The 25,067-nt window shown below is 57.6% G+C and overlaps 11 protein-coding genes across 12 annotated transcripts; 5 read left to right on the top strand and 6 right to left on the bottom strand.

Annotated features, from left to right (window-relative positions):
* Nucleotides 1-294: 294 nt before the first annotated feature.
* On the top strand, nt 295-1,909 carry H310_12294 (molybdenum cofactor biosynthesis protein A). Its single transcript, XM_008879298.1, has 3 exons — nt 295-510; nt 564-782; nt 843-1,909. Exons 1-3 carry the CDS (start codon nt 304-306, stop codon nt 1,620-1,622), a joined length of 1,206 nt encoding a protein of 401 aa, XP_008877520.1. The 5' UTR covers nt 295-303; the 3' UTR covers nt 1,623-1,909.
* H310_12293 (hypothetical protein) lies at nt 792-2,835 on the bottom strand. Its single transcript, XM_008879297.1, has 2 exons — nt 2,054-2,835; nt 792-1,999 (listed from the first exon to the last, which is right to left on the bottom strand). Exons 1-2 carry the CDS (start codon nt 2,775-2,777, stop codon nt 1,995-1,997), a joined length of 729 nt encoding a protein of 242 aa, XP_008877519.1. The 5' UTR covers nt 2,778-2,835; the 3' UTR covers nt 792-1,994.
* A 1,585-nt stretch (nt 2,836-4,420) lies between these two features.
* Nucleotides 4,421-6,541, top strand: H310_12292 (hypothetical protein; the record flags this gene model as incomplete). The annotated part of the gene is made up of 2 exons (XM_008879296.1): nt 4,421-5,242; nt 5,300-6,541. The coding sequence occupies 2 exons, from the start codon at nt 4,421-4,423 to the stop codon at nt 6,539-6,541; spliced, it is 2,064 nt and encodes a 687-aa protein (XP_008877518.1).
* A 216-nt stretch (nt 6,542-6,757) lies between these two features.
* H310_12291 lies at nt 6,758-14,941 on the top strand. 2 transcript variants are annotated; one of them, XM_008879295.1, is made up of 6 exons: nt 6,758-10,937; nt 10,987-11,110; nt 11,180-12,824; nt 12,881-14,235; nt 14,330-14,788; nt 14,851-14,941. In XM_008879295.1, the coding sequence occupies exons 1-6, from the start codon at nt 6,781-6,783 to the stop codon at nt 14,875-14,877; spliced, it is 7,767 nt and encodes a 2,588-aa protein (XP_008877517.1). In that variant the 5' UTR covers nt 6,758-6,780; the 3' UTR covers nt 14,878-14,941. The 2 variants fall into 2 exon arrangements, with proteins under 2 accessions (XP_008877517.1, XP_008877516.1); XM_008879294.1 differs by having other exon boundaries at nt 14,330-14,941.
* H310_12290 (hypothetical protein) lies at nt 14,910-15,705 on the bottom strand. The gene is made up of 5 exons (XM_008879293.1): nt 15,532-15,705; nt 15,421-15,478; nt 15,243-15,374; nt 15,120-15,191; nt 14,910-15,060 (listed from the first exon to the last, which is right to left on the bottom strand). The coding sequence occupies exons 1-5, from the start codon at nt 15,687-15,689 to the stop codon at nt 14,926-14,928; spliced, it is 555 nt and encodes a 184-aa protein (XP_008877515.1). The 5' UTR covers nt 15,690-15,705; the 3' UTR covers nt 14,910-14,925.
* A 115-nt stretch (nt 15,706-15,820) lies between these two features.
* Nucleotides 15,821-17,088, bottom strand: H310_12289 (GTP cyclohydrolase I). Its single transcript, XM_008879292.1, has one exon. It carries the CDS (start codon nt 16,997-16,999, stop codon nt 16,343-16,345), a length of 657 nt encoding a protein of 218 aa, XP_008877514.1. The 5' UTR covers nt 17,000-17,088; the 3' UTR covers nt 15,821-16,342.
* Nucleotides 15,823-17,092, top strand: H310_12288 (hypothetical protein). The gene has a single exon (XM_008879291.1). The coding sequence runs from the start codon at nt 15,837-15,839 to the stop codon at nt 16,317-16,319; it is 483 nt and encodes a 160-aa protein (XP_008877513.1). The 5' UTR covers nt 15,823-15,836; the 3' UTR covers nt 16,320-17,092.
* Nucleotides 17,093-17,693: 601 nt separating this feature from the next.
* On the bottom strand, nt 17,694-19,374 carry H310_12287 (hypothetical protein). Its single transcript, XM_008879290.1, has 5 exons — nt 19,228-19,374; nt 18,704-19,181; nt 18,382-18,654; nt 18,188-18,325; nt 17,694-18,139 (listed from the first exon to the last, which is right to left on the bottom strand). The coding sequence occupies exons 1-5, from the start codon at nt 19,362-19,364 to the stop codon at nt 17,735-17,737; spliced, it is 1,431 nt and encodes a 476-aa protein (XP_008877512.1). The 5' UTR covers nt 19,365-19,374; the 3' UTR covers nt 17,694-17,734.
* A 1,171-nt stretch (nt 19,375-20,545) lies between these two features.
* On the bottom strand, nt 20,546-23,259 carry H310_12285 (hypothetical protein). The gene is made up of 3 exons (XM_008879288.1): nt 22,707-23,259; nt 22,549-22,651; nt 20,546-22,494 (listed from the first exon to the last, which is right to left on the bottom strand). The coding sequence occupies exons 1-3, from the start codon at nt 23,218-23,220 to the stop codon at nt 22,098-22,100; spliced, it is 1,014 nt and encodes a 337-aa protein (XP_008877510.1). The 5' UTR covers nt 23,221-23,259; the 3' UTR covers nt 20,546-22,097.
* Nucleotides 20,548-21,946, top strand: H310_12286 (hypothetical protein). The gene has a single exon (XM_008879289.1). The coding sequence runs from the start codon at nt 20,583-20,585 to the stop codon at nt 21,894-21,896; it is 1,314 nt and encodes a 437-aa protein (XP_008877511.1). The 5' UTR covers nt 20,548-20,582; the 3' UTR covers nt 21,897-21,946.
* Nucleotides 23,260-23,574: 315 nt separating the features above from the next.
* H310_12284 (hypothetical protein) lies at nt 23,575-24,847 on the bottom strand. Its single transcript, XM_008879287.1, has one exon. The coding sequence runs from the start codon at nt 24,779-24,781 to the stop codon at nt 23,630-23,632; it is 1,152 nt and encodes a 383-aa protein (XP_008877509.1). The 5' UTR covers nt 24,782-24,847; the 3' UTR covers nt 23,575-23,629.
* Between the last annotated feature and the right edge of the window lie 220 nt (nt 24,848-25,067).

The raw sequence follows: 25,067 nt of genomic DNA, 5'->3' as shown, positions 1-25,067 counted from the left end.
AATTTCCGTGTTCGTGACATGATCCGACAAACCAACCCTTCCTCGGATCTGGCATGCCACCAACAGCTTCCTTTCTTAGCTTGGATCGCCAAGAACGATTGCTGCTGAAGCACGGCCGTGCGAACGTGATCCTTTTAGTGTTTTTCCTTGGTGTTCTCGTGTAGTCAAGCTCGACGAAATCATACCGTTATTCGCAATCCGATACAAAGTCGGGCGGTTTGGTTGCGGTTGCATTTCACCAATCAAATTGTAGGAATTCAAAACCGCGATTTCATCTCATTCGAAGAGTTGATGTCTAGACTGATGGCGACGTCGGTGGTGCGCGGGCATTTGCGCCGCGCGTTCGCAACATCCACATCGCGCTCGACGAGGCAATCGCTGCGCACGAGCTTGGCATCAGGACCGTCCTTGGCACACTTTCTCAACGCAACACCTGGCGACAACCTGCGATCGACCACGGACAACAACTTGGCAGTTCTCGAAACGCTCATGGCGCAACTGCAGCACGCGGTACATGAGCGCATGTCGACCTTATCGAATACTGATGATCTGAATTGGTGCAGGAACGCGAGGATCATCTCGTTGACACATATGGCAGAGTCCACAACTACCTGCGCATTTCCCTCACCGAGCGATGCAACTTGCGATGCCAGTACTGCATGCCGGAAGACGGCGTGCCGCTGCAACCGACGTCAGACCTGCTTTCGACCCCAGAGATTCTGCACCTCACCAACCTATTCGCACAATCTGGCGTCTCCAAGCTCCGGTTGACCGGCGGTGAAGTACGTGCGTCGACTACGGACATTTGCATTAAGATGGCAACTAAACAGTCCTTAATGTAGCCGCTCGTCCGGCCAGACATTGTGTCGTTGGCGACTTCTCTCCATGCAATCCCTGGCATTGAATCGCTCGGTATCACGACGAATGGACTGTCGCTGTCAAAGCACCTTGCCGCACTGTGCGCTGTGCCTGCGCGTCTTAACATCTCGCTGGACACATTGAATGAGGCCAAGTTCGCCAAGATCACGCGTCGCAAAGGATTCCAACGAGTGTGGGCAGCGATCGAGGCGGCGGTAGCGGCTTCACCCGTCCAAGTCAAGCTGAACTGCGTTGTGATGCGCGACTTCAACTTGGATGAAATTGTCGACTTCGTGCGACTCACCACAACTCTCAACGTGGATGTTCGCTTCATTGAGTGGATGCCGTTCGACCAGAACCGGTGGAATGACCAAACATTTGTCCCGTTTGCCGAGATGTTGTCGCAGCTGCACGCCGAATTCCCCGTCATCGAGCCCCTCGAGAACCACCTCAACGACACGTCCAAGTCGTTCAGGTTGCCAGATTCACCTGGCCAATTTAGCTTCATCACGAGCATGAGCGAGCACTTTTGCGGCGGGTGCAACCGCCTTCGGATCACGGCGGATGGAAACCTCAAAGTATGTCTCTTTGGCAACGCTGAAGTGAGTCTTCGCGATGCAATGCGCCATGGATATTCGGATGACGACTTGCTCTTGGTCATCCAAGCTGCAGTCAAGCGAAAGAAGTATGCACTCGGCGGCCATCAGAACATGCACGGGATTGCCAAGGCCCAGAACCGACCCATGATCCTCATCGGGGGCTAGTCGCGTCAAGACAATTTTGCGCACTTGGTCTTATGGCGAACCACAGATAGCAAGCAGCATTGGAGTCATGGCACCACGGTGAAGGGAATGGTTCCCTCCCTTGCGACAGAGGTGGCCTCGCCTTCGGCTTCTACTTTATTCTTGAGCTTTCGTTCAACAGCCCTTCTATCTTGCGTCATGTAGACGTGTGTTGCTTGCGATTGACCCTTCTTAATTCCCTTCATTTGACGACTTCCTTCAACACCAAGCGTTGACTTCGAGATCACATTCGTTTAAATGAATCTCCCTCATGATGAAGTAGTTGAGGTAAACGTTGTGGCTGGGCACACATCCTTGCGCGCCAGTCCACGGCAGACGCTCTGCAACGACACATTAATCTGCCAAAAGGGTGAGAATCCCTGGAGAAGATGGATCAAGGGAATTAAGATTACCTTCGGAGCCGTGCTTGGGGCTCGCACTTTGACGACGCGGACTGCCACTGCTGCTGCGTCGTTGACGTTTCTTCTCCGATGGAGAAACAGATCGAGAACGACCATGAGATGTAGATCGACGGCCACGATCTGGGCTGCGTCTGCCACCACCTCGTCCGTTTCGACGCTCTTCTTCTTCTTGCTGACGCATTTGCTCGGGGGTCTTGCGTCGCTGCTGAGCAAACAGCACTCCAATTTCAACACCGTCGATTTTCGTGCGGTCCATGGCTTGCTTCACTTCTCTCGCGTCACGGATGTCGTTGAACTCGAGGAACGCAAAGCCACGTGGCTCGCCGGTGAGGTGGTCCTTGGGAATGTATACGTCTCGAATGTCTCCTTCGCGGCGAGAAAACTTGTCGCGTAACTGCTCCGCTGTGATGTTGGGCGTCAAGCCACGTACAAGCAAGCTCTGAGGCACTGGGCGGTCGCGATCTCCACGTCGCGAGCTGCGATCACGACTTCGGCTTCTATCGCGACTTCGATCACTGCGTCGCCGGTCACGGGAGTCACGGCGGTCTCGCGAGTCACGGCGGTCTTTCGAGTCACGGTGGTCTCTCGAGTCACGGTGGTCTCTCGAGTCACGGTGGTCTCTCGAGTCACGGTGGTCTCTCGAGTCGCGGCGGTCACTTCTGCGTCGTGGGCTCCGGGACGCGCTTCGGGACGTGCTTTGGCTTCGTCGGCCCATCGTCGATCGTTGAATTGGCGGATTTGGAAATGCAAAAATGTGAGGGGAACTGTGTGCGGTGGGTAGAAATTCGAATGATTCCGCTTTGATTGGCGGAATCTTTCACAATGCATATAATAGACCAATCAAGCGATTCCAGTTTTCACCGCACGAAAATAGTGTGGAAAATTTCGAAACCTAACACTATTTCATGATTTTGTTCGATGATGTCGAGAAACCTTCGACTGCATGCCCGGTCCAGTGCGACAGGATCGATACCCGCCTGGTGGCGACATGCATGTGGCGGCAAAGCCCTTCGACCAGGAAAGATGCTTATACTCCTGGTTTATGCTTGCGGCAAAGTCCACGTGCGTCACCACGTTTTTCACTCAGCACTGCCCGCCTTCATCTTGATGTCGACACTTCGCATTCCAGGAGCTAAAGCAGGTTCCACCGCCTTTGGTCCACGATGTCGCGGGCAGTGAATCGTGCCGCAGCTCATATTGGACGTCCCACAATTTCTTGCAGCACTTCAAGGTGCATGCGGGGACAAGAAGTATATGCTGGCCATGCGAAAAGGTTGTGAAAAACAGGCTCAGTCGGCCTGTGTGATCAGTGTGTCAAAGGAATCACCATGCCCATGAGAGGTCGCTTCCATGGCATCGTACCAGACATCTTGAAACGAAGGACACTCTGATGTCGTAACTCCTGCGATGCACGTGGTTGTCCTCGAACGACTGCATATATGTGCCAAGTCTGCACATAGTCCGACCTTCCTCAAGCATCCATCGAGATTTCCTCAGAATGAGAATGCCCATCAAGTATACACGATCAGGTTTTCCACGGGCGTGGGCGAAGCAAGCACAGGACACGACAACTGCGCGCCAACATGCGCAAGGGTCGCCACATTCCCTGGAGCACGCCTACGGGACATGATTTAAAGAGCAGCCACCTCATGTTTCACTGAACTCAGTTACAATGGCTGCTGCGCAAGTGAATTGCGAAGCACTCACGTCGCTTGCTGTCCACAAGGCGGGTCACGACAAATACCCATGTTTGTGTAGCTGGAGAGAGTTATTTTACATCTGCAAGGCACCGTCATCCACGTGCGTTGGAACAATCATGGCCATGGCCTCTCGACAGGTCAACCTTCCGGAGTCGACTTCGTCCCATGTTGCATAGTTGACGGCTCGCGAATGGCCGTGGCGACGTTCCAAACTGTCGGGGAGCGCATACCGAGCAGCGCAGGAGGAACTCCAGACGACCGGACAAGGATTCGACGAAACGCAACGGGATACACGTATGGGCTCGAGGTACGTGCGCGAGATGAGACCGAACGCTCCACATGAGAGAGTCCACCACGAGCTTCATCATCCACTTCATGGTGAGTCGTGGTGGGCACTGAACGGCCGTGCACGGAACGTCTCGGTGCACAGATTCACAGTTCGTCATCTCAAGCGGAAACCGTTGAGAGCACGACGAACAACGTGTAGCGGGTGGAAGAATAGCGGCCATCTCGACGACATAATCCATCCGCTGGTTCATCTCGGGCACATCTCGATCTCGTCCGGAACGCTTCCGAAGCACATTCGCCGACCTCCGACCGACCTCGCCCATACAAACGTGCATATGTAGATCAGTTTTCAGTTGGGTGCATCGTCGCAATGCATGCGAGCGCCGACGGCCACACTGGCCCCGACGTCGAGCTAGGGCGCGTGGAAGGGCCGCGGGCGTTGTCGTTGGACCAGATCAATTGCCACCGCCACACCAGCATGGACTCGGATGACGACTGCCGGCCTCGAGATAGCACGTGGCTGTACCGATCCACTCAAGACGCGGAGAGTCTCGCCAACCTGGACGGGCTCGATTGGGCAGAGCTCCGGGGGACGGACGTCGATACGTCAACGATGCCGCGCACCTTCAGCCGCACCTCCTGCGCTGCTATCGTTCACGACTGCCCCTTGCCCAAGCTCAAGAAACACCCTTCCAAGAGCAATGTCGTCGACGCGATGTTGCCAAAGGCACACCCGAAACAAATCTTCGTCCAGCAGTGGACGACATGCGTCACCCCCGTGCCAGGTAAGGAGATGATCCAAAGCCACGCCGCCGCGCCGCTGATCCCGGTCGGTTGGGTTGTCGGAAGCGTCGCGGCCGTCTCGTCCACCCTCGTTGGGGCGGCCTTATTCCATGCAGACGACCTGCGCTCCAGTCTGTCTCTCGATGCGTTCCCCCGTGCGACGCTTATCCTTGTGGTTCACGTTGCCCTTGGCGCGCTCTCATTCGTCGGGGGGGTTGTGGGCGACCGAGCCGTCCATCGAATGCATGTCGTGCGTCCAAGTGTGTGGCTGTGGTGCGTCGGCACGTTGTTCTTGACCGTCGCCGGCCATCCCTTTGTAGCGTCGAGACGTCTTTACACAGCTGGCCTTGTGCTGGTCTTCATCTCGTCGGGAGGACTGCTGCCGAACCTTGTCGCCACGTCGTCGCTGGTGAGTTCCGACGCCAAGCGACGTGCATGACTCACTCATGGATGCTTTGTTCGACAGGGCCCCACATTCCTCCACTGCGCCCTAGCTCAACTCTCCGCCACTTCCATCATCCACGGACTCTTTAATGCGCTCGTCGCTGCTTCCACGGCCGCGTATGTCGTTTTGGCCGTCCTGGCGGCACTGTCCACAGCCACACTTGTCGGCATGCACATGACCATCTACCGTCGGTGGCTGGACCCTGCCCCAACCAACCTTGCCAGTCTCGGCGTGTATATCTCAGGGATACCGCTGCTCTGGAGGGGGTACTTGGCAGGAGTAGCTGGGATGGTCCTTGGTGGCGCCCTGTGCGCCATGAGTCTCATCTGTTCACACGACGACGTCCACCTATATGGAAAGCAGTTTGCTGTCGCCACAGGGGGCGTCGTCCTGGTCGTTCTCGGGTGGCTGTGGACGATTTTCTGGGGCGTGGCGATGGTGCATCCATCCGGGGCACTCCGAGCATGGGCCGTGGCGCCGCCACCTCCCGCAGACCTCGTCTCGCCGGCATCTCCCGACAAGGACTCGCTCCCTTCCGAACCAGAAGTCGCCCCCGTGAGTCCCATGGAGTGCATGGCGCCGACACTGGCCTTGGTGGTCTTTTCGTCGTTCGTGCGCGGTCAACTGTATGCCATGTATGTCCTCCAAGCGTGCCAATGCTCCCTCCAACTCGTGGGCGACGTCACGTACAATCCCGAGTACACCGCCGTGGTGACGCACGTTATCGCGCTGGCCGTGGCTCCCGGCATCCCTCGGCTGTTTCCAAGACTGCCAAGTCGACTTGGCCTTGCCATGCTCCTCTATCTCATGGCGTCGTTCATGTCTGGAATCGTGGAGCTCTACCGACGAAGCAGCAGTCGCTTCAGCGATGCCGACTTGGTCGACCGTACCGGCCCTCCCACGTGCCACAAGAACCCAAGCGCGTACAGCATTATATGGACAGGTCCGCAGCTGGCTCTCATGGGGATATCCGAAGCAATCGTTCAAACCACGATGGGGTATGTCGTGCACAGCGCATGGCCGCCGACGTTCCAAGGGTTGGGCCATGGGCTGTTGGCCTTGTGTAACGCCGTGGGGTACGCCACCGCACTCGGGATGTCAATCATCGTGATTCACTGGTACACGGCCCCTGCTCCAGCAGACCTCGTCCTGGTTTTCCTTCTTGTCACATCCATGGGATGTGCTGTCATTGCGTGCATGAAGCGCTTGCTAGTGTTAGACGAGCACCACCGAATATGGCCCAACATGATGTCGTCCACCTAACTAAGTCAATTGACACAACCTTGCTCATCTTCGCATCGCTCGATTCCTCTTCCACACTGCACGCATGACATGCCGCCGTGCGTGGATGCGCGGCTCCGGGTGATTTTGTTGCCAAAAAAAAGGAGCGTGTCACGATTGTGCGCATTGATTGGTGAAATGGTGCTATATTATAGCCAATCAAATGGGGTTGCCACGTAAGATTTCCATTTCAGCCTGCGCGCAGTCAACTTGTCACTGGCATGGCGGCCCCGTGGTCCTGGATTAGCTTGGACGGCAAGAGCGTTGCGGCGATTCCAAGCCATAATCGTATCGATGTTGTGGACACACAAGACTTCTCCCTCCTCGGACGAATCCAAGGGAACCTCATGTCGTCGGAGCCGTTCCATGAGCATGCGATCACACGAGCAATTTGGAACTCGCGCCGTGTGTGTTTGCTGTCTCTGTCGTCGACGGCCTTGCTCCTGCACACCCCCGACCGTGAAAAGAAGATTCCGTGCAGTAGTTTCACGTTGCAATGGCATCTCCAGCTCGACCCCGACTCGGTGGCCGACGTGGCGTTCTCACGGTGTGGCCAGTCGTTGCTCCTCGGCGGGACCAATGGCCTTTCTGTGTGGAATGCCACATCGCCCACGGACTTTCAACTGTGGTGGGAGGACACTGCCCATCCTTGCGACTTTGTTGTGTTCTCCCCCAGTCGAACGGTGTTTGCTTCGCACGAAATGCTGTCCACCGACGTATACGTGTGGCGGCACGCCGGTCGGGCTGGAAGCGTCCCTCGCGCGCAAGTGCTCGGCCACGACGAAGAGGTCGAATACATCAGCTGGAAGCCGACGCATTATCAGCCTCAAACGAGTGACGACCATGACGGGACGCGGTCATCGCAGTGGGACGAACCGGCCTGTGTGCTCCTGACGTTGACGCGGTCCAAGACCGTTCGCATCTGGACAGAGCAGCCATCGTCAGATCGGTCGGACGGCAGGAGTTCGGACGTTGTCATGACGTGCATCGTGTTTCTGCAGCCATCGCTGGAAATGGACATTATTCATGCGCAATGGATCGTCCCTCGTGCGCAGAACATCAGCCAAGAGTACTTTGGGCCAGCAGCGTCGGCGGCGGCCTTACCACGCGAACGACTCCAAGACTGGCTCAGTGTTGTGGACTCCAAGGGCGTCCTTCATGTGTGGACAGTGGACGCCCTGCACTTGCCCACCCAGAGCCAGCTCCTCCAGACTGGCTTTGTCTTTAAAGTGGACGGCGAAGACGAAACCTTGGGCGGCACGTCGACGTCGCTCGTGGCGTCATACCAGATCGCAGGGTACGCGTCCCAGGGATTCCTCTCCAGTGTGTCCATCCTCCTCGAGCGGACGGACCAAGTGCTCTTGAGTTACCAGGTGGCATGGACTCCCCGCCATCCGCCCGTACTCAAGGAGAAGAGCTGGTATCGTGGCCACACGGCGCCGATTGCCGCGCTGGCGACGCATCCGTCGTTGCCGCTGGTAGTGTCGGTGAGCCACCCTCGCGACGGCGTGAGCGAGCTCATCATTTTCTGGCTGTCGCTGTCCATGTTTACGAGTGAATCGCATTTTGTTCCGTCTTGCATTCTGCAAGGCCCTGCGATTGCTGCCGTGCATTGGATCCCGACGCGGCATTTCCAAGCGCGGCCGCTTCTGCTCGTGTCGTACGCTAGCGGACGATGGGAAATTTTCAGTCCGTACGACTCGCAGCTCAACACGTTGCTCGAGTCGCCGCGCATTCGCCATCAGCACTCTGCCGACGCCAGCAGCTACAGCTTCTCCCGGCTTCGAAACGATACAATGGTATATCCATGGACGTACCACGAGCACGTGCTCGGCGAGTCTGGCTTTGAATACGAAGTATCGTTGGTGCCGCACCCCGAGTTTGGTCTGGGACTGACATTCACGCTCGTCAACGACAAGATCGTCGTCGCGGGTTTCACGACTGGAAAGAGCGACAAAACTATCGACGACGGCGGCAGCGGCGACGCCAAGGACGAAGCCAAGGACGACCGTGTGCAGCCGCCAGGTTTGGAACTCCCCGCGGCCGCGAGTCGACAGATTTCGCTCCACGACGAATGCATCTCGGTAAACAACATCTCGATGAAGGGCAAGCTCCCCATCGACTTAAAAGCTGCTGTTGCTGCTGCGCCACCGCACACTCCGGTCATGATGCGGTTCCGAACGCCGGGATCGCGACCGGGGGTGCACGATCCGTCGTCCGCGATGGCAAAGATGCAGCATTGGTCGATTTCGTCGCAGGACGGCGAGTCCGATGACAGCAATCGAAGCGAGCAGGGCGATGTCGACGACGTTGACGACGTACACGATGTTCCGGTCAAGCCGCATGGCCGCGGCAACACTACGAGCAACCGCCGACCTCGACCGAGACGATCGACGCAAGTCGTTGTGAGTGGCGGGTGCATCACGAAATTTGGGGGATGGTCGTCTTTGGGCCACGTTGAGCTGCCTTGCACGTACGCCGACTTGGCGGTCGCCCCGCTGTACTCGGACAAAGGCGGGTTCGTCTCGGATGCGGTGGTCCTCTTTGGCGTCACCACCGACACGCGCGATCTGCACTGCTGGATGGGAGTCGAGTATCGCAAGGGCGAGTTTGAATTTTTCCAGCTCAACATCACGGCACCACCAGACAGTTTGACTGGCATCACGGCCGTCGGGGCCGAGCGAGACTACCGCCAGCGGGCGTTTGAAACGTCCTCGACCCTCGACAGCAAGACGAGCGCAACTCCTGTCTGGAATGCGCTGCTGTTCATCGGCGACGACGCCGGGTGCATTCACCACTGGAGGTGCCGTGTGTCTCAGCACTGTCGAACGATGGACATGTCGCTTGTGCATTCGTCGACGACGCAGGGACTGCCCGAGGCGGCGTCGACCACGGCAATGCTGCATCCGTCTGCGTTCTTCCGTCGAGGGTATGCAATGCCACCGTCGACGAGCTATGCCGATGGACTCGACGCCGCGCGTCGTCCAAAGGGAGTGTTTCACATGGAACTCGACGACCCGAATCGACTGGCAGTCGTGTACACGGACCAGCCGGAATCGCTGTACATTTGGGAAGGCGAGTCGGGGCTCGGGATGCTGCGGCTCGAAGCCATCATTGCGTCCGAGGGCCGCGGGCACATTGTCGGGTTTTGCTGGTGTAGCGGCCATGTCGAATTCCACGTCGACCCTCTCGCCGTGCACTTTGCCACTAGCTTGGTCATCTACTCGTACGACTTGCACCTCCAGACGTGGGTGCCCGAAAGCGAACAGTCGGTGTTTTACCCGCTCTTTGACTGTACGCGCGATGCGTCCGCGCTGATTCTGGCTGCCGGGTCGCCGTTCCCTGGCAGCACTGTGTCGTACCACGAAGTGCCGACGGTGCTGGGCAAATGGGACGTGCACCGCCACGCCGTCACGACGGACCAGCCCGACGCATCCGCGAACGACCAAAAGCACTGCCCAGTGTGGCACCCGTACACGGTTTTGACCACGTTGTGCGGGATGCCCGCTCGCGTCGGGCTCACGCACACGACGCTGGCCGACTACCGTCCGGCGTACGACGTTCAACTCGCGTTCGGCGAGGCCGAGCAGATGCTCAAGTTGCTCGCGCATGTGCTGGAAGACGACGCGTCCACCGACCTCAGTGCCGAAAACGGCGTGCTCGTATATCTCCATGAGAAGAAAACGTTCGGTCGGCGGGCGTCCGTCGGTCGGTTCACCACGACTGCAGGCGCCCCGACCGGATTGAGTCGCGCCGAGGATCTGTTTGCTCCGTCCCACGGGTCGATGCCGTCGACTGGCAACACGTCGGCGGCGGCGGTCGCGGCCAGTCCAACACATCAAGAGAGCTTGACCGCTCGAGAAATCGACACGCTTGTGACTGCCCTCGACGCCGTCCTGCGGAAACATACGCAAAAGGTGTCGGTGCGGTATGAAGAGCAGGAGCACCGCAACGCGTACGTTCTGTTCGACTCGTTTGAGCTCGAGCACGTGCTGGAACTGAAAAGCTTGATCTTGTTTGTGCAAAAGATGCAATCGTGCCTCCTCAACGGGTACGACCTCCCGGCGCAGCGATACTTTGTCGCGTACCTCCTCACGACGTGCCTCCAAGAAGTGGTGCAAAAGACCGACGACTACGTTGCCGTGTCGAACGATCCGCTTGCCCAGTACGAAGACAGCACGTCGAGCTTTGTCCCGACGGTCGATTCATATTTGCACGAAATTCCGTCGTCCAGCGTCATCTGGGCGCTGCATTCGCAGTCGCAGAATCTCCTTGTCGACCAGTGCATCCACCCGCAGGCGCTCTGGGACGACTTGCGCCCGCTTTGGCCTGGGATGTGGGTGCGCGACCCCGTGAAACTTCGATCCATCGTTGAAAAGTACGCGTGGTGCGTCGAGTTCGTGCTCACGTGTGGTGTGTGTGTGTAGGGTGGCGAAATGCACCTTTACCCGCACGAAAGACGCGATGAATGTGAGCTTGCTGTACATTGCGCTGAAGAAGCAGACAATTCTCGGCGCGCTTGCCAAGGTTTCAAAGGTCGAGTCGAACAAGGTCCGTCGTGCGATCTTCACAACCCGACGAACGCCCGGCATGCGTAAAAACTTGTGTGTGTGTTTGTAGACACTGGCAGAATTTCTCGCCCATGACTTTACCGACGAGCGATGGAGTGTTGCCGCCATTCGGAACGCGTACTCGCTGTTGCGGAAAAAACAGTACGAGCTCGCGGCTGCGTTTTTCCTGCTGCCCACGCCGCCGCGCCTCCAAGAGTCTCTCCGCATCATCATCGGGCGGTTGCATGACCCAAGCTTGGCCATGGTGGTGGCCCGCCTCGTCGAATGCGACCAGGCGCCGCCGACGGCCTATGGCTTAGACGACGGGTCCGACATTTTCCACGTCGGCGAGCAAACGACCGAGATCCTGCGCAACGATCTCGTCCCGCTCTTTCGATCGCAGCACAACCGGTGGCTCGAAAGCGCCGCGCTGTGGTGGCTCCACGAATTTGACCAGGCCGCGGCGGTCCTCCAGCCGTCCAGCCAACTCGTCGACGTCGTGGACAAGTCGCTGTTGGATACGATGCAAACGCGCGCGTCGGCGGCGCCCGCATCGTTGTCGCTCGTGCTCCGCACCAAGATGGCGATGGATTTCTTTATCAACTTGACGTCGCTTCCGCTGTACTTTCAGTTTTCGTACTGCGAAGTCCAGCAGCCACTGCTCAAGTTTGCGTATGCCAAGCTCGTGGACATCCACCCAACGCTCACGGAAGAGGAGGTGCTGACGACCAAAACGGACATCGACCTCGCGTACTCGTTCACGGCCTACGTGTGCAAGCACACCGGGCTGAGCGACACGGCGCTGCTGCAAATGCTGCAAGCGCGCCACTTGCTTCAAGTTCATGTCAAGAAGAATTTTCTCTACATGCTCGACACGCACCACTCGTCGTCGTCTGTGCTGTCGACGGACCAGGGGCCGATGCGATCGAGGCTCAACAGCCAACACAGCCAGGTGATGTCTCCGCGCGCCCACTTTTTTGGGTCGCCCCGCATCGCGCGAAACAATCTGGCGCGCAGGACGAGCTCGACGCCGTTCTCGCTCGACTTTACGGCCAACGAGGTTGCCCCAGATACGACAGAGTGCGACTACCTGCTTCTCCCGGAACACGAGCATCATGGCGGCGACTCGGACAAGGCCCCAACGTCGTTGTGGCCGAAACCTGAAATTGCAGACATGGAGTGCCGGCGGTGGTCGTCGTCGGCATTTGTCGGCAAGATGATCGGGATGCGCGTGGCGCGCGAGATGATTTCGCACTTTCGCTTGCAAGTCGATCCGTCGGGCGACAATCACCACGGATTCTTAAAGGAACTGCTCGACCCGCTCGCGGTGCAGTTCAAAGTGGACCGCCAGTACATTCTCGAAGCCACCTTGAGTGTGCTCCAACCCCACGCGCCTCTCCACTTGGTCGAGTGCTGCTTTGTCCTGTCCGAGCTGGATCGGACCCACGTCATGCAGGAATGGATCCAGTGCGTGAGTTTGAGCATGCTCCACGCCACGTCGCACTTTCCAACCGTCGACTGGACCGACGACGTCCTGCGCGAATGGAAGCACCTGACGGTGCAACTCCGCCACCTCCAACTCCTCTGCGACGACAACGTGCTCTCGTTTGCATCGCCGATTCGGCGCACGATGCAGTGGGCGATGCAACTCGGGTTGGTAGTCCTCGCGTGGTGCACCAACCACCCCGAAAAGCTGCATGACGTCATTACCACGGGTACGTCCCGAAACATTCGATCGAGCGTCCATACGACGCTGATGGCCACGATGTAGACAACTCGACTGTCCTCGACGCGTTTCTCGTCCAGCCCGTGGACGCCGCTGTCCACCCGTGCCACCCACTCAACTTTGGCTACACGTTCTTGACGCAGTCGACGCACCTCACCAGCCATCTCCTTCGCGTCCGACAGCTCTACTCGACGATCCTCATGACCCAGATAGTCCGCACGGTGTACTGCAACGACCAGCAGGCGCTCCTCACGAGCCCCGACAACTTTAACGACGTCACGGACAACGGGTGCAATGGGCTGTACATGCCCAAAACGTTGTGGCGGGCATGGACGCGCCATCCGCTGGCTGGGCTCAAGCGATGGTACCTCGCGATGGAGGCGCATGTCCAACTGGAGCTGCATCGCATTGTGCTCGCGGAAGCTGCCTGCGAGTGCGGCCACTATGGCATCGACTTGGCGGTGCGGCCGTGGCAGTCGCTGGCCGTGGACAACGCCGTTGCCCCGCTCGACCCCAACGCGGTTGCCGACGAGGACGTTCTCCTGTGGATGCAGCATCCGTTGTCCGGCGTCCCGACCACCCTCCGGAGGTACCGAGTCGATCCTCGCGTGTACGTCCAATGCTTCACGCTCAAAGACGCGTACGTGTGGCTGCACGACCGCGGCCTGTGCCATACATTGCATGACACGCACGTGTGGCTCGGGCGGTGGTGCAAGAGCCACAAGGTGCGCTGGCTCGTCCGGCGGCGCAGCGCCATGGCATCCCACGGCACCCACTCGAACGGGGCAAGCGCGATGCCGCTTTCAACTTCGCACCATGGCCAGAATGGAAAGATCTCGCTCGAGTTGATTCCAGACGAAGCATTCTGCTTTGTCTCGCCGTGGGAAGTCGACGCCGAGCTCAACGTTCACGTGTACATGCATGGAGAGACGATCAACGGCAATGGAGGCGGGCATCACGACCACCATCATCTTGCCGAACCCCATGGCATCGTGCCAGACGCTTCCCAACGCCCTGCCGCCGACCCTGCTTGCGAGACGACTCGCCTCGACTTGGGCTGGGATACCTTGCTGCCGCTGACATCCCATCTTTGCGACGATGCAGCCAAGGTTATGTTCCCCAACGCAGAGCTCAAGGAGCTGTGGCAAGCCGTCTGCGGAGAGGGGTGGCTCGTGACTGCTGTCCAGCACTTCGACGCCGACGGGCTGTACATGCGTCAGAGCCAGCATGGCAGCTCGTCGACGAAGCAACGGTCGCGATATCTCGCCAACCTGTTCAAGCAAGTCCAGCGCAACCGCTTGTTTCGGTACTTGGGGCTGCCCCATCGCCTTGTCGCAGTCATCACGGTCGAGTTGGTCGAAGGCAAAGACTTGCTTGCGAGCGACATCCTCTCGCACACGGTACAGTCCATGCTTGTACATCAAGTGACGGCGTCTTCGTCCGGGACATTGGGCATGGTGGTTGGCAAGTTGCTCATATTTGAATGCCTTGTAGGCCGACCCATACGTTTTCATGACGCTCTCGACCGAGTCACCGACAAGTCCGCCGCCGCCGACTCCGACTGCATGGAGCATCAAGTCGTACCGGAGTCGCCATCTCGTTGCGACCCTCAATCCGAAATGGGGCACGGAGCACGACAGGTTTCCATTTCGGTTGGCGCTGCCAGTCCACGAACCCCACGACGGCCTCCCCAAGACGTGTCGAGAAGCGCTGCTCCAGCACGCGTACGACGGCCCCCCCACGGCACTGCATTGTGCCGTGTACAACAAATGCAAACTTCGTCAACATCCGTTCATGGGGAGCGCCAAGATCAACTTGAAGCGACTCACAGCTGCCCAGCCCATGGACGGCTGGGTCGACTTGGACAACGTGTCGACGGGGTCACTCCATATCAAGATCTCGCTCAAGTACCAGCTCATGTCGTCGTCTTCGTTTGACCTGGACTTCGGCATGGTACGTTGTCCTTGACGAGTTGGACTTGTGGGATTGACGAATGCGGTGGTGGGCTTGCGTAGGGGCGCGAGATGGCATGTCAAGTGTGAGGCTTCTGCCGGCGGAATGAACAGTCCATAAATATCAGTAAAGGTGCATTATTGATCGCGTTGACGGCGGAGGGTCGTCGTGCTGGCGTCGCCTCGTTGGGGAATGTGGAAGAAGACGTTGGCAAAGTCCTTGGCGATGCCAAGCGACATCTCGCCGACGCACACGATGCATGATCGCAGCTCCTACGAGGACGACCAGTCGTGAGATGAAGGAGGACGAGATGGATTCGATGTGCCCGTACGACATCGTTGGGACACTGCGACGAGATGGATGGAAAGGCCTCGCGAATCGACGTGACCGCGTTTTCATCCGTCTGCCCGAGAGGGTGTGAAGTGAACGAACCAGGCGCACTGACGGTGCATACCAGCATCGACGATGTTTCAAATTGTACGTAAGCTCCCGTCGAAGGCGCGCCTTGCCGTGCTTCGTCCGTAAGTTGGATCGTGCAGAAGTCCCCTCCAGTCTTTTGCACACTCGTCTTGGCTTCCTCGTTGGTCTGCTCGAAGAAATGACATTGTACGTCAACGCATGCACGCACATACTTCGTAGTTGATCACAGTCAATTCGTACTCGCGATACCCTCCGTGACAACAGCGCACACTGCGCACATCGCGGCGGATGAGGATTAAAATTGGAGCTCTTGACGAATGTACCAGTCGTCAACAGGAACTTCCTCGCCAAAGAGACCAAGCGTCACAGTATGCTTCTCATCATCATCTCTGTTCCTAGCTTCATAAGCGAAGTACCCCTGGAACCAATGTCCATCTTCAGGAAAGCACAGCATGGCACGGCCGGCCGTCTCGACTTCCATGACGCACTTTCAAGACTTGTATTCTTCTCGTTTTTTATTCATCCAATCAAAACGCTTCATCTCACAGAGTGGCCAATCATAATGCAGAAACCTCGAAATTTCGGGAAAAAGTCTCGCCAATCGAAGAATTGAACGAAGGCGTCCACGATGGAGATCTCCGCGGTCGACGACGCCTCCATCGCGGGCGTGCGGCGACTGAACTTGGCGGCGTTGCCGATTCCGGTGCAAGATCACATTTATCGAGAGGCGATGTGTCCCCCGATCTTCAGTCAGGTTGCTCAAAGAAATGGCAAAGTCCTCGGCGCGGTCATTGTCCACGATGACAGTGGCGACGCGCGGTGCATTCGAACGATTGCGGTCGACATTCGATCCCGAGGACAGGGCATTGGACGAATGCTCCTCGAAAAAGTCGTTCAAGATGCCATGCTGATGAGGAAGAAGCTGTACTTGCACGTTCAAGTCGACAACGACGACGCAATCCGCCTGTACAAGAGCGTTGGATTCACTGTCGACGAGCGCGTCGCCAACTACTATCGTCGTGTGTCATGTGTGGATTGTTTCGTCATGTCCCTCCCGCCGGCAGTAGCATCACCACACGAGCGACCTCCGGGCGTCAGCGGCTCAACCTGATGATGAAAGACTGCACAACTATATTAATACCGGCGCTGAACGTGGCTCATAAATTCCGATCGGGTGCGCGGATCTGACTGAAAGTTGCCGAGCACGCAGCTCGTCACGGTCGATGCGCCGCTCTTTTCGACACCTCGCATGCACATGCACATGTGCGTGGCTTCGATGACGACGCCGACACCCAGCGCACCGACAGCTTGCATCAACCCTTGGGCGATTTCGTTTGTCAGGCGCTCTTGCACTTGTAGTCGGCGCGCAAACACGTCCGAGATGCGCGCGAGTTTGCTCAGCCCGAGGACTTTGCCGTTTGGAATGTACCCGATGTGAACTTTACCAACGAATGGGACAACGTGGTGCTCACACAACGAGTACAGCTCAATGTCGCGGACAATGACCATTTCCGAGTAGTCTTCCGTGAATACGGCTTCGTTCAGGACGTCCGACAGTTCTTGGGCGTACCCCTTGGTGCAGTACATGAGAGCCTTTGCCATGCGCATGGGGGTCTTGAGGAGACCTTCGCGTGTGACATCCTCGCCCATGCATTCCAGCAGGACTTTCACGGCCGCCGCCATCTTCTCGAGCTTTTCCGTGTCGTTTGTGTGGTCGTCCTTGGTACGGTTGTACTTTTTCTTGGTCGTCGTGATATCGGTGGCAGTGGCAGGGTTGTCTTGCGGCGCCATGGTAGCTTCGGGAGTCGGCAGCAAGTTGGGAAGTGCAGGTGGCAGGTAGGGTGGCGGGGACAGCCGCGGCGAACGTCGTTGGGTTTCGGTTCCACACAAAAGTGTCGAGATAGTTGACAAGAGATATTTTAATTCTTTCCACTGGAACCACTTGACTTTCGTATGTACAACCATTTAAATGTCGAATGGCCACTCTCCCATACAAATTCCAAGTAAAAGCGCCATCGAACAATTTCAGCACGACCATCCGTCGTCACTTGGAGTTTGTATAGATCGTTACGCGAAGTTCCAGGGACCTGTGATTGGTTGAGTATCAGCCAATCACGTGCTTTCAAGAAATTTGATTGGTTTATGAAACGCTGCGACAGATCATACCGTCGTCGAGAAAGGCGGCGACCACGGATGAATGCAGCGGGCGCCGGATGCAGTCCACGGCACAGCTCGATGGATTTGCGCAAAGCCATCAAGTTGTTGCCACGAGATATGCCACGTGCCCTTGTTGAATGTTCGCAGTGGAGAGGATATGTCGAGGCGAGGAAGTGCAAGGATGAACCGGGTCGGGAGGGGACCACCTGGAGCACCATCGTGCGACTCCACCTCCCCGATGCGCCCATCGGAGCGCAATGCACTGGGTGATATCGTCGACGTGGGCAGGCAGTTCTATCTCGACCCAGCTCGTCTGTCCATGAGCCAATGCACACATCAAGCCTGGCAGGTGGATTTTCCTATAGTTTTCTACAATTTCTGCGGCGGCACTTCCCGAACGGATGCCGTTTTTACGAATTTGGCACAGAAGAACCCCATCGTGTCGCTAGGGCTGGCCGGGTCGAACCGTTGTACTTTCGCAGCTTGGTCCGGCGTGAGCCCTTGGTTAGTCAGTCCAGGTTTGCCGAGTACAGGACTCTGTGCCACCAATTCGAGGGGGTACGAGTCAAGAGCATGCCGCACCATTTGCTCATTCTCCTTTGGGTTGACGGTACATGTCGAGTACACGAGGGTGCCGCCCGGTTTGAGCAGAAACACAGCGGCCCACAAAAAATTGCGCTGCATGTTCGAGTACTGCTCCAGTTCGGACAAATTGCACGCGTGCAGGAGTCGTGGGCGCAGGCCCAGCGCCGAGCACGGGGGGTCAAGCAAAATCTGTGGGTGTATGTTAGCAGTAGTGACGATGATGGCGCTCCGCCTTACCTTGTCGAACGTCTCGGCTCCGAATCCAGCGATGGGGAGGAGCTTGGCTTGAGGGTCCTTGGTCCGTGCATCCAGAATAACCTGCTGCACACTCGGCACGATGTCTTGCTTTGGAAGCACGGATTGTGTCGAATCCAACTACGATACAAGTGTGAAAAAAGTGGTCGATCGCAGGGGGAAATATGTCGACGAACTTTGATCGGCACGATAATGGACAGGTTGACTGCGTCGAAGAACGCTTTCATTTCAAGCACTTTGCGACGGCTGCGATCGCATGCGACCAACGTCCCTCGATTCTGCATGAGGGTCGCCAAGTGCGACGTCTTGCCTCCTGGCGCGGCGCACATGTCGAGGACCGTGTCGCCTGGCTGCGGGTTGAGCACGTGCGCCACGACGCTTGATGGAGTATTCTGCATATACATGTCCCCGGGCAAGACTCCGTTCAGTGGAGGAGCGTCCGCGCACAACTAGGTCAGGGGAGATGATGTAGTTTCGAACGACGTCATCGTGGCATACCCGCGACTGGACGGCGACTGCCAGGCCCTTGAGCGCTCGAAACATTTCGCTGCGAGGCATGGCCGCAGTACCCGAGCCCAATAGCACCTTACGACCGGCGTGGAGCTCGGCGTCGCTACCTCGAGTGGCGGAATGGTCCAAGTCAACGTAAACTAAGACCTGGTCGCCGGCGTTCAACGCACTGCTGGCGCACATGACGCCGCGAGCGAAAATGTCGCTTCCCCGAAGAACAGCTTCTCCGCACAGCCGATCCACGATAATCTTCTTGGTCGTTGCTGTGTCCACTGGGACATTCACACGTGGAGCCGACGGCACGATCACAACGTCCGACAAAGTCGGGTGCGGTTCGGCAACAATAGCGGGACGGCCTTGAGCATGCAGTCGCGCATTGAAGTCCACGAGAGCTGCGTTGAGATTCGCGACAAGCTTGCTTTGCGTGGTGACGAGGGTGTTGACGCGGACTGACGTGTAGGCTGGCCTACGATGCGTAGAGTGGACAAGGAAGTGCCAAGGAGCAAACGTACGGGCGCGCGAGAGCTCCTTTGATGGCGCCCCAGTGCGCTTCACCATACGCAGACGTGAAGAACTCTTCGACGTCGTCCGGGAACGAAAGGAAGAACTCGTCGAGCGGCACGGCCGCAGCGGCGCTGGTGGTCGTCATGGTAGAGTTCAAATTCGATCTGATTGGTCCACGATGATTGGTCATCAGACGAGCTAATGAAATCGCACGATTTCGACGTGTGCAATGTGGACAACGGCTCTCGCTGTATGGGTGGCCGGCCATCAACGGCGCGGCGGTGGCCTTCCGTCCACGATGGTCCCATCGGTGTGAGCTACATTTGGAGCACGCTTTGCAAGTGGATAGGGGCCTGATGGACGAGAAATGGAACCTGTAGCTGGCGCAGATCCAGTCGAAGCTGGAACTTGGATCCAAGCCATGTTGAAGGCGTTGTACATGACGAGGATGAGATTCGAATCTGAAATGGCCTCTCACCCGACGCCTTGGCACACATCCAGGCAGCACATCGCGTGGTCTGTGCTCGCCTGTTGATGGTTGGGGCATCGGAGCAATGTTTCATTCGTTTGCTTTATATAGTCCCTCTGTCGACAGCATGGCCCTGACGGCATGGACGATCACCCGAGGGCTTCTTTCGATCTTGCTCGTGTTCAGGCAATCCACTGCATCAGTGCATATGGCAATGCCCATCTCGTCAGGACGAACGCGGGGTGCTCCCCCAGGATGGCCCCTGAAAGCGTCTCGGTGTGACGGCATTTCGACTGCAGCAAGACAAGTCTCGCCGTCTTCCAACCACAAAATCGCCCAAAGCCACGGGAGCCACTCGTCGACGGCGTTGCGTCGGGTGGACTCTGGTGCGAGCAGCCGCCTGCGTGACCCGGCTATGCAGAACACGCCCTGGACCGACAGCAGCCCGCAACAACGAGAAAAAGAATCCAGCTTCTTTTTGCATAGGAAGGTGGCTCGAGCTAAACATATAGTAGTCCACAGCACCATGTTGTAATAACGCAGTGCACTTTGTCCGCACTCGACATCGTTCCCTCACGAGAGACCTGGTACGGTCGCGCGAGCAGTCGGCCCAATAATGTGCTACTGCCGTCGGGCCGGAGATGGCTGCAGACAAGCCGTTGGTGGTAGTGCGTTCGTTTGAAAGCAGCTCCCATGGCCCTCGGCGTCTCGTTGCATTCGGCACCGTTCGGCTTGACCTGCGTGTGCGCGCGCGCGAGTCCGGGTGCCGTCCCCGCAGGTCCCAACCCGTCATTTTCCGTGCCACCACATGGCGAAGTTTTCTTTTTTCCTTCGAAAGATTGCCCACGTTCTGTTTTCGCATTTCGTGGTTGTAGCTCCAACGTAACAACCCCCATGGCGTCTGCCGCGAATCCGCCGCCCGCGCCGACGTCGGACTCGCTTCGAGTCGTCATTGCACTCTCCACGCATGGAAGTCGCGCCCCTGCCCAAGGCGCCGCGACCCTTTGCCCTGCGAACGCCGCCAACCTCAACACGTACTCTGTCCCGTTCGAGCAACTCACGGACAAGGGCATGCAGCAAATGGTGCACGCAGGCGCTCACACCCGGGACGTCTACGTTGAATCCAAGCACTTTTTGTCCCCTACACTCAAGAAGAAAACTCACTTTGACGCGTACTTCCGCGCGGACCCGTCGCAGAGCTGCGGGCAGAGCTCCGTCACGTTCGGGTACGGCTTGTACCCGGACTCGACGTCGACGACGCTCGGATTTCCTGTACCAGTCCCCGTCGTCATGCAACTTCTCTCGAACGAGCACGACATTGCCGTCACGCACGGGCCATGCCGCGACACCCTCGACGCTGACGTTGACAACTTTGATGCGCACAAGGGCAAGGACATGTTGAATGCGCAAGCGTCCGTGCTGGACCAACTGAGCACCGCTTGCGGCCGGCCCTTCGACGTGACGACATCTCCCAGCAAGGACTTGTCTGTGATCTCGGACATGATGCACGCGGATGCCAGCCAGGGGCTGCCGTCCATCTTTTCCCCAAAACTCGCGATCGATGTCCAGACGTTGGCGCTCAACCAGATGCTTGGCCGCTACCTCGGCAGTCCTCGGCAAGTCACATACTACCTCGGGGGTTTCCCCAACCTTATGCTGTCGCAGCTGAACCAAGCGGCCAGCTTGACGGAGACATCGCCATACAAACTGTACGCGTACACAGCCCACCGCCATCTCCTCCACGGAATGGGATTCCTCCTCGGCTGGAACTTCCACTTTGACGGAGAGCCCAAGGCGGACGAGTACAACACAACGGCGCTCCCGGCTGGCACGACGCTTTTCATTGAGCTGCATACCGCCAACGATGGGGCCGACCCTGTCGTCGAAACTCACATTTGGTCGCCAGAGACGATCCGCACCCAGGTGAAACTCACCAAGTGCAGCGCGCTGGCATGTCCGCTGGCCGAGTTCAATGGCATCATCGACCGCCACATCCAGCTCACGACCACGTGGCAAGAGTTGTGCCAGTACCATCCCATCAACCAAGGGAGCGCGAATGGCGTCGGGACGGCGGGCGACGACCTTGCCTCCTCCAACTACTCACTCGTCCTCGGCGCCGTCCTTGTGGCGCTCACGTTGTTTGCCATGCACTCGGCCTACACTCGCATCAACCAATTCCGCCGTCACAGTCAATACCGCCCTTTGTAACACCCCCCACCACTTAATGGAACTCGATGTCATTGTTGTGCTGGGTCCCATCTTTCAATGACTTGTGCTATCATGCAGGTGAATGACGACGAACTTCATGCGATGCGAACATTCATGGCTGGGTCCGCCACAGCGCAAACGTCGGAGCTAGTTGCAACGAAAAGGGATATCGTGGCTAGCGGACGATTCATAGCAATGCTTTCATGGAGAGGAGAGGAGCGTCTGGCGGAGCGACTCGTCGGCGGACAGATCCGAGTCGGACTCGTCGTCGTCGTCCATGATGGCGTCGGCGATGAATCGGTACGGTGCTTTGTGCGGGGCTGGACGAAGCGGGCTGTTCGAAGAGGACAGAGCGGCGCTTGGGACTGTCGGGAATCGACGGTGGAAGTGAAGCAGCGCGACGATTGGCACGAGCTCGAAAATCGAGTAAAACAGAACGATCATGAGCCACGTAAAGTGGTCCTGCAGCTGGACATGCTCGTGGGCCAGGACGAGCACCAGGAGACACCTGCTCGTGAAGCACGTAAAGCACACAGTCGTGAGCAGCGTGACCTCGCGGAGTTTCTTCGATCGGATGGGCAAATCCACTGGCACCGCACTAAGACGACGATCGTGAAGGGAGGAAGAGGGTCGATATGCCCCAATCACCTACCGAAGTTCAACGAATGCGAGGCGCGCGTACACGAGGAACGCGACGGACACCAGTGCGAAGAAGGTGGCCGAAAATGCAGCGTAACCGCGCCCAAAGTAATGATCTAGCGCAAGCAACAAAGGCGTCAGGGTATGAAGGAAATAGCGTGGAAATCGCACTTTCGGATCGCCAGGGGTCTGCATACAGCACCCAGAGCCCAATTTGCAATAGATACGCCGCCACATGAACGACCCTTGAAACAGGCTTGATAACGTGGGTGAAGATATCGAGCTGGTCCGTCGCGTTGTAGTAGATTTCGGCCCAGAACATGCTGATAAGCACGTACATGGAGAGGAACAGCATGTTGGGCAACTGATCGACGATATAAAACACTTGGCGTTCGAACCCGCGGGTCTCACATGTCGACGACAGAGCTCCAGTACCAGCTACATCACACCAGTTGAACACCCCGACAGCGATCAGAAACCCTGTGCGGAGCAGTGTGAGCAGGAATAGCAGTGCGTGGATGGTCTTCTGTTGAGTCCACAAGTTGTAGCTCCTGCAGTTTCGAATCAACTGCACCAGCGACGCGCCGCACAAGCACATGTAGACGAAGCCTGTGGCGCCGAACGCACTCCGGTTTGCATGTCCTTCGTCCGCGCCGATTGCGATCCAAACTGCACTCGGCGGCATGGCTCCCTTGTCCCAAATTTATCTGCAATTTTGTTGCAGAAGAAAATTCGATGTGGTATCCGGACCTATCGGATAATCTTCAAATTATCCGGTAGGCCCGGATACCACATCGAATTTAACCAAGCGGAAGGTTGCCAGTGTCATCATTCGCTCCTGCTAAGTCCCGGCCTTGGTGGATGGACATACGCGACCCTTCCCGCCGCCGATGGCAAAGTATGAAAGCAATGACTCCCCAACCTCCAGATCTAAGCGATCTTCATGAAGTCTTTGCAGCGAGAAGACGGCAAGGATGTTGCCATGGCACTCGGCATGAAGTCCTCAGCCAGCAAGCATCGCAATTCCAACAACGTACAATGGAGGACAGGATGAAGGCTTGGTCCATTTTCTACGATAGACACAACACGCCGAGCTACACAAACGTCGTGATGACCCACAAAATGATGCCGCATCCGATCATGAGGACGGGAGTGTCCATCGTGTGGGGTGCAATCGCTTCCGCGTACGCCATCGTCGGCGGCAGCACGATCATCGAGACCAGGACTTGCGCAAAGCTGTCAAAGTCGGCGTACTGCAGCGCGGGGAAGATCATGCCCGACAAGAACACACACGTCGACCCTTCCCAGCTGCGCGTGTACGCGCGCGTCGAGAAGCACGCAGTCGTCTTGTACTTGTGCTTGCCCCACATGATGCCGACGGGCTCGGCCAAGCCGTCGCCGATGCCCGTGATGAACACGATGATGTAGACCAGGTCGCCGTTCTCGGCAAAGAGCCACTTGAAAAACATGAGGATGAACAACCCCGGCGCGATGTTGCCGGCAATGATCCACTTGAGCGTGTGCGGGCGGTCCTCCGGGCGATCCAGCGAGTTGAACTGGAGCATGAAGAACGACAGAGACTCGCGCACGGGCTTGATAAGGACCAGGAACCCGATCATGGTGAAGAAGTCGCCCCACGCGAGCGCGAGCGGGCCATGGAAGTTGGTGTGCATCACCAGCGGCACCATGTACGCGGCAAAGTGCTGCAGCTTGCGCGTGTAGTTGACCTTGAATGCCGAGCTCTTGTTTGTGATAATGTACCCATTGCTGTCAACGGAGCAAAACATGCGGCAGATGAGGCCACCGATCATCGACACGATCATCATGCACCCGACCTTGGGGAGTTGCGACCACCAAAACAAGGGCGTCGTGAAGTACTCGGGGCTGTACACCCACGTCAACGCGACCACAACGGCCAAATACAGCACCATCCCGATCAAAAAGACAAAGTCAAACGTCTTTGTCCAGTGGTCTTCGTAGTCGCCAGCGACTTCACCTTCCTCGATGGGGCTGCCTTGACTTGTCGTGGCGCCAGTGGTGGCGCCGTAATGCGGGACGCTCGACGCGAGCGGGAGCGAGTACTTGGGGTTGGACGCCAGTGGCTTCCACACGATGCGAAGCAAGATATAGATCAGCACGAACGACGCAATGGGGAGCCCCACGAGTGTGATCGCTTCCACCGACGTGAGCTGCTCTGACCACGCCACAGCTGGCGCAGGAGCTTCCGTCGCGGCACTCGTGTTCATGCCGACCAAAATTGAGATGTGGCAGTCCACCGCGGCCAGCCCCAAACCACCGCACTTCGCCAACCTGGCAAAAGCCGTCGGGAGTGGGAGGGCGACCATTTTCCTTCGAACTTCGATGATTATCCGGATCATCGCACATGACGAGTGTGACTGGTGTGGGAGGCCGGCAAGCACCGCGATGGACGCAAATGGAGGGGAGCATGAAGAGGGAAAGGGAGGGTGAGAGGTGCAGTGCATTTTAGAAGACATCCGTTTGTTCTGGGGGGTTGGAAGGTCGGCGTGTCGA

The sequence above is a fragment of the Aphanomyces invadans genome, assembly GCF_000520115.1.
Source record: "Aphanomyces invadans strain NJM9701 unplaced genomic scaffold supercont1.37, whole genome shotgun sequence".
NCBI classification, from domain to species: Eukaryota; Oomycota; class Saprolegniomycetes; order Saprolegniales; family Verrucalvaceae; genus Aphanomyces; species Aphanomyces invadans.
The sequence above is the reverse complement of the archived record's forward strand: the minus strand, read 5'-3'. Positions and strand labels throughout refer to the sequence as shown.

What these genes read in the sequence shown, in the direction of transcription:
- H310_12285 (XM_008879288.1), bottom strand. Translation starts at nt 23,220, where the DNA reads ATGCCGCCGAGTGCAGTTTGGATCGCAATCGGCGCGGACGAAGGACAT. An exon ending in AGACCCCTGGCGATCCGAAA is followed by an intron (nt 22,652 to 22,706) that starts GTGCGATTTCCA and finishes TGCTTGCGCTAG; the next exon opens with ATCATTACTTTGGGCGCGGT. An exon ending in CTCGCATTCGTTGAACTTCG is followed by an intron (nt 22,495 to 22,548) that starts GTAGGTGATTGG and finishes TCGTCGTCTTAG; the next exon opens with TGCGGTGCCAGTGGATTTGC.
- H310_12287 (XM_008879290.1), bottom strand. Translation starts at nt 19,364, where the DNA reads ATGACGACCACCAGCGCCGCTGCGGCCGTGCCGCTCGACGAGTTCTTC. An exon ending in CAGTCGCCGTCCAGTCGCGG is followed by an intron (nt 18,655 to 18,703) that starts GTATGCCACGAT and finishes CCCCTGACCTAG; the next exon opens with TTGTGCGCGGACGCTCCTCC. An exon ending in GAGCCGAGACGTTCGACAAG is followed by an intron (nt 18,140 to 18,187) that starts GTAAGGCGGAGC and finishes ATACACCCACAG; the next exon opens with ATTTTGCTTGACCCCCCGTG.
- H310_12288 (XM_008879291.1), top strand. Translation starts at nt 15,837, where the DNA reads ATGGAGATCTCCGCGGTCGACGACGCCTCCATCGCGGGCGTGCGGCGA.
- H310_12291 (XM_008879295.1), top strand. Translation starts at nt 6,781, where the DNA reads ATGGCGGCCCCGTGGTCCTGGATTAGCTTGGACGGCAAGAGCGTTGCG. An exon ending in GCATGACGTCATTACCACGG is followed by an intron (nt 12,825 to 12,880) that starts GTACGTCCCGAA and finishes GCCACGATGTAG; the next exon opens with ACAACTCGACTGTCCTCGAC. An exon ending in TTGACCTGGACTTCGGCATG is followed by an intron (nt 14,789 to 14,850) that starts GTACGTTGTCCT and finishes GGGCTTGCGTAG; the next exon opens with GGGCGCGAGATGGCATGTCA.
- H310_12286 (XM_008879289.1), top strand. Translation starts at nt 20,583, where the DNA reads ATGGCGTCTGCCGCGAATCCGCCGCCCGCGCCGACGTCGGACTCGCTT.
- H310_12290 (XM_008879293.1), bottom strand. Translation starts at nt 15,689, where the DNA reads ATGGAAGTCGAGACGGCCGGCCGTGCCATGCTGTGCTTTCCTGAAGAT. An exon ending in TGACTGTGATCAACTACGAA is followed by an intron (nt 15,375 to 15,420) that starts GTATGTGCGTGC and finishes TTCTTCGAGCAG; the next exon opens with ACCAACGAGGAAGCCAAGAC. An exon ending in CGCAGTGTCCCAACGATGTC is followed by an intron (nt 15,061 to 15,119) that starts GTACGGGCACAT and finishes TCGTCCTCGTAG; the next exon opens with GAGCTGCGATCATGCATCGT.
- H310_12293 (XM_008879297.1), bottom strand. Translation starts at nt 2,777, where the DNA reads ATGGGCCGACGAAGCCAAAGCACGTCCCGAAGCGCGTCCCGGAGCCCA.
- H310_12284 (XM_008879287.1), bottom strand. Translation starts at nt 24,781, where the DNA reads ATGAACACGAGTGCCGCGACGGAAGCTCCTGCGCCAGCTGTGGCGTGG.
- H310_12289 (XM_008879292.1), bottom strand. Translation starts at nt 16,999, where the DNA reads ATGGCGCCGCAAGACAACCCTGCCACTGCCACCGATATCACGACGACC.
- H310_12294 (XM_008879298.1), top strand. Translation starts at nt 304, where the DNA reads ATGGCGACGTCGGTGGTGCGCGGGCATTTGCGCCGCGCGTTCGCAACA. An exon ending in TGGCGCAACTGCAGCACGCG is followed by an intron (nt 511 to 563) that starts GTACATGAGCGC and finishes GAATTGGTGCAG; the next exon opens with GAACGCGAGGATCATCTCGT. An exon ending in TCCGGTTGACCGGCGGTGAA is followed by an intron (nt 783 to 842) that starts GTACGTGCGTCG and finishes TCCTTAATGTAG; the next exon opens with CCGCTCGTCCGGCCAGACAT.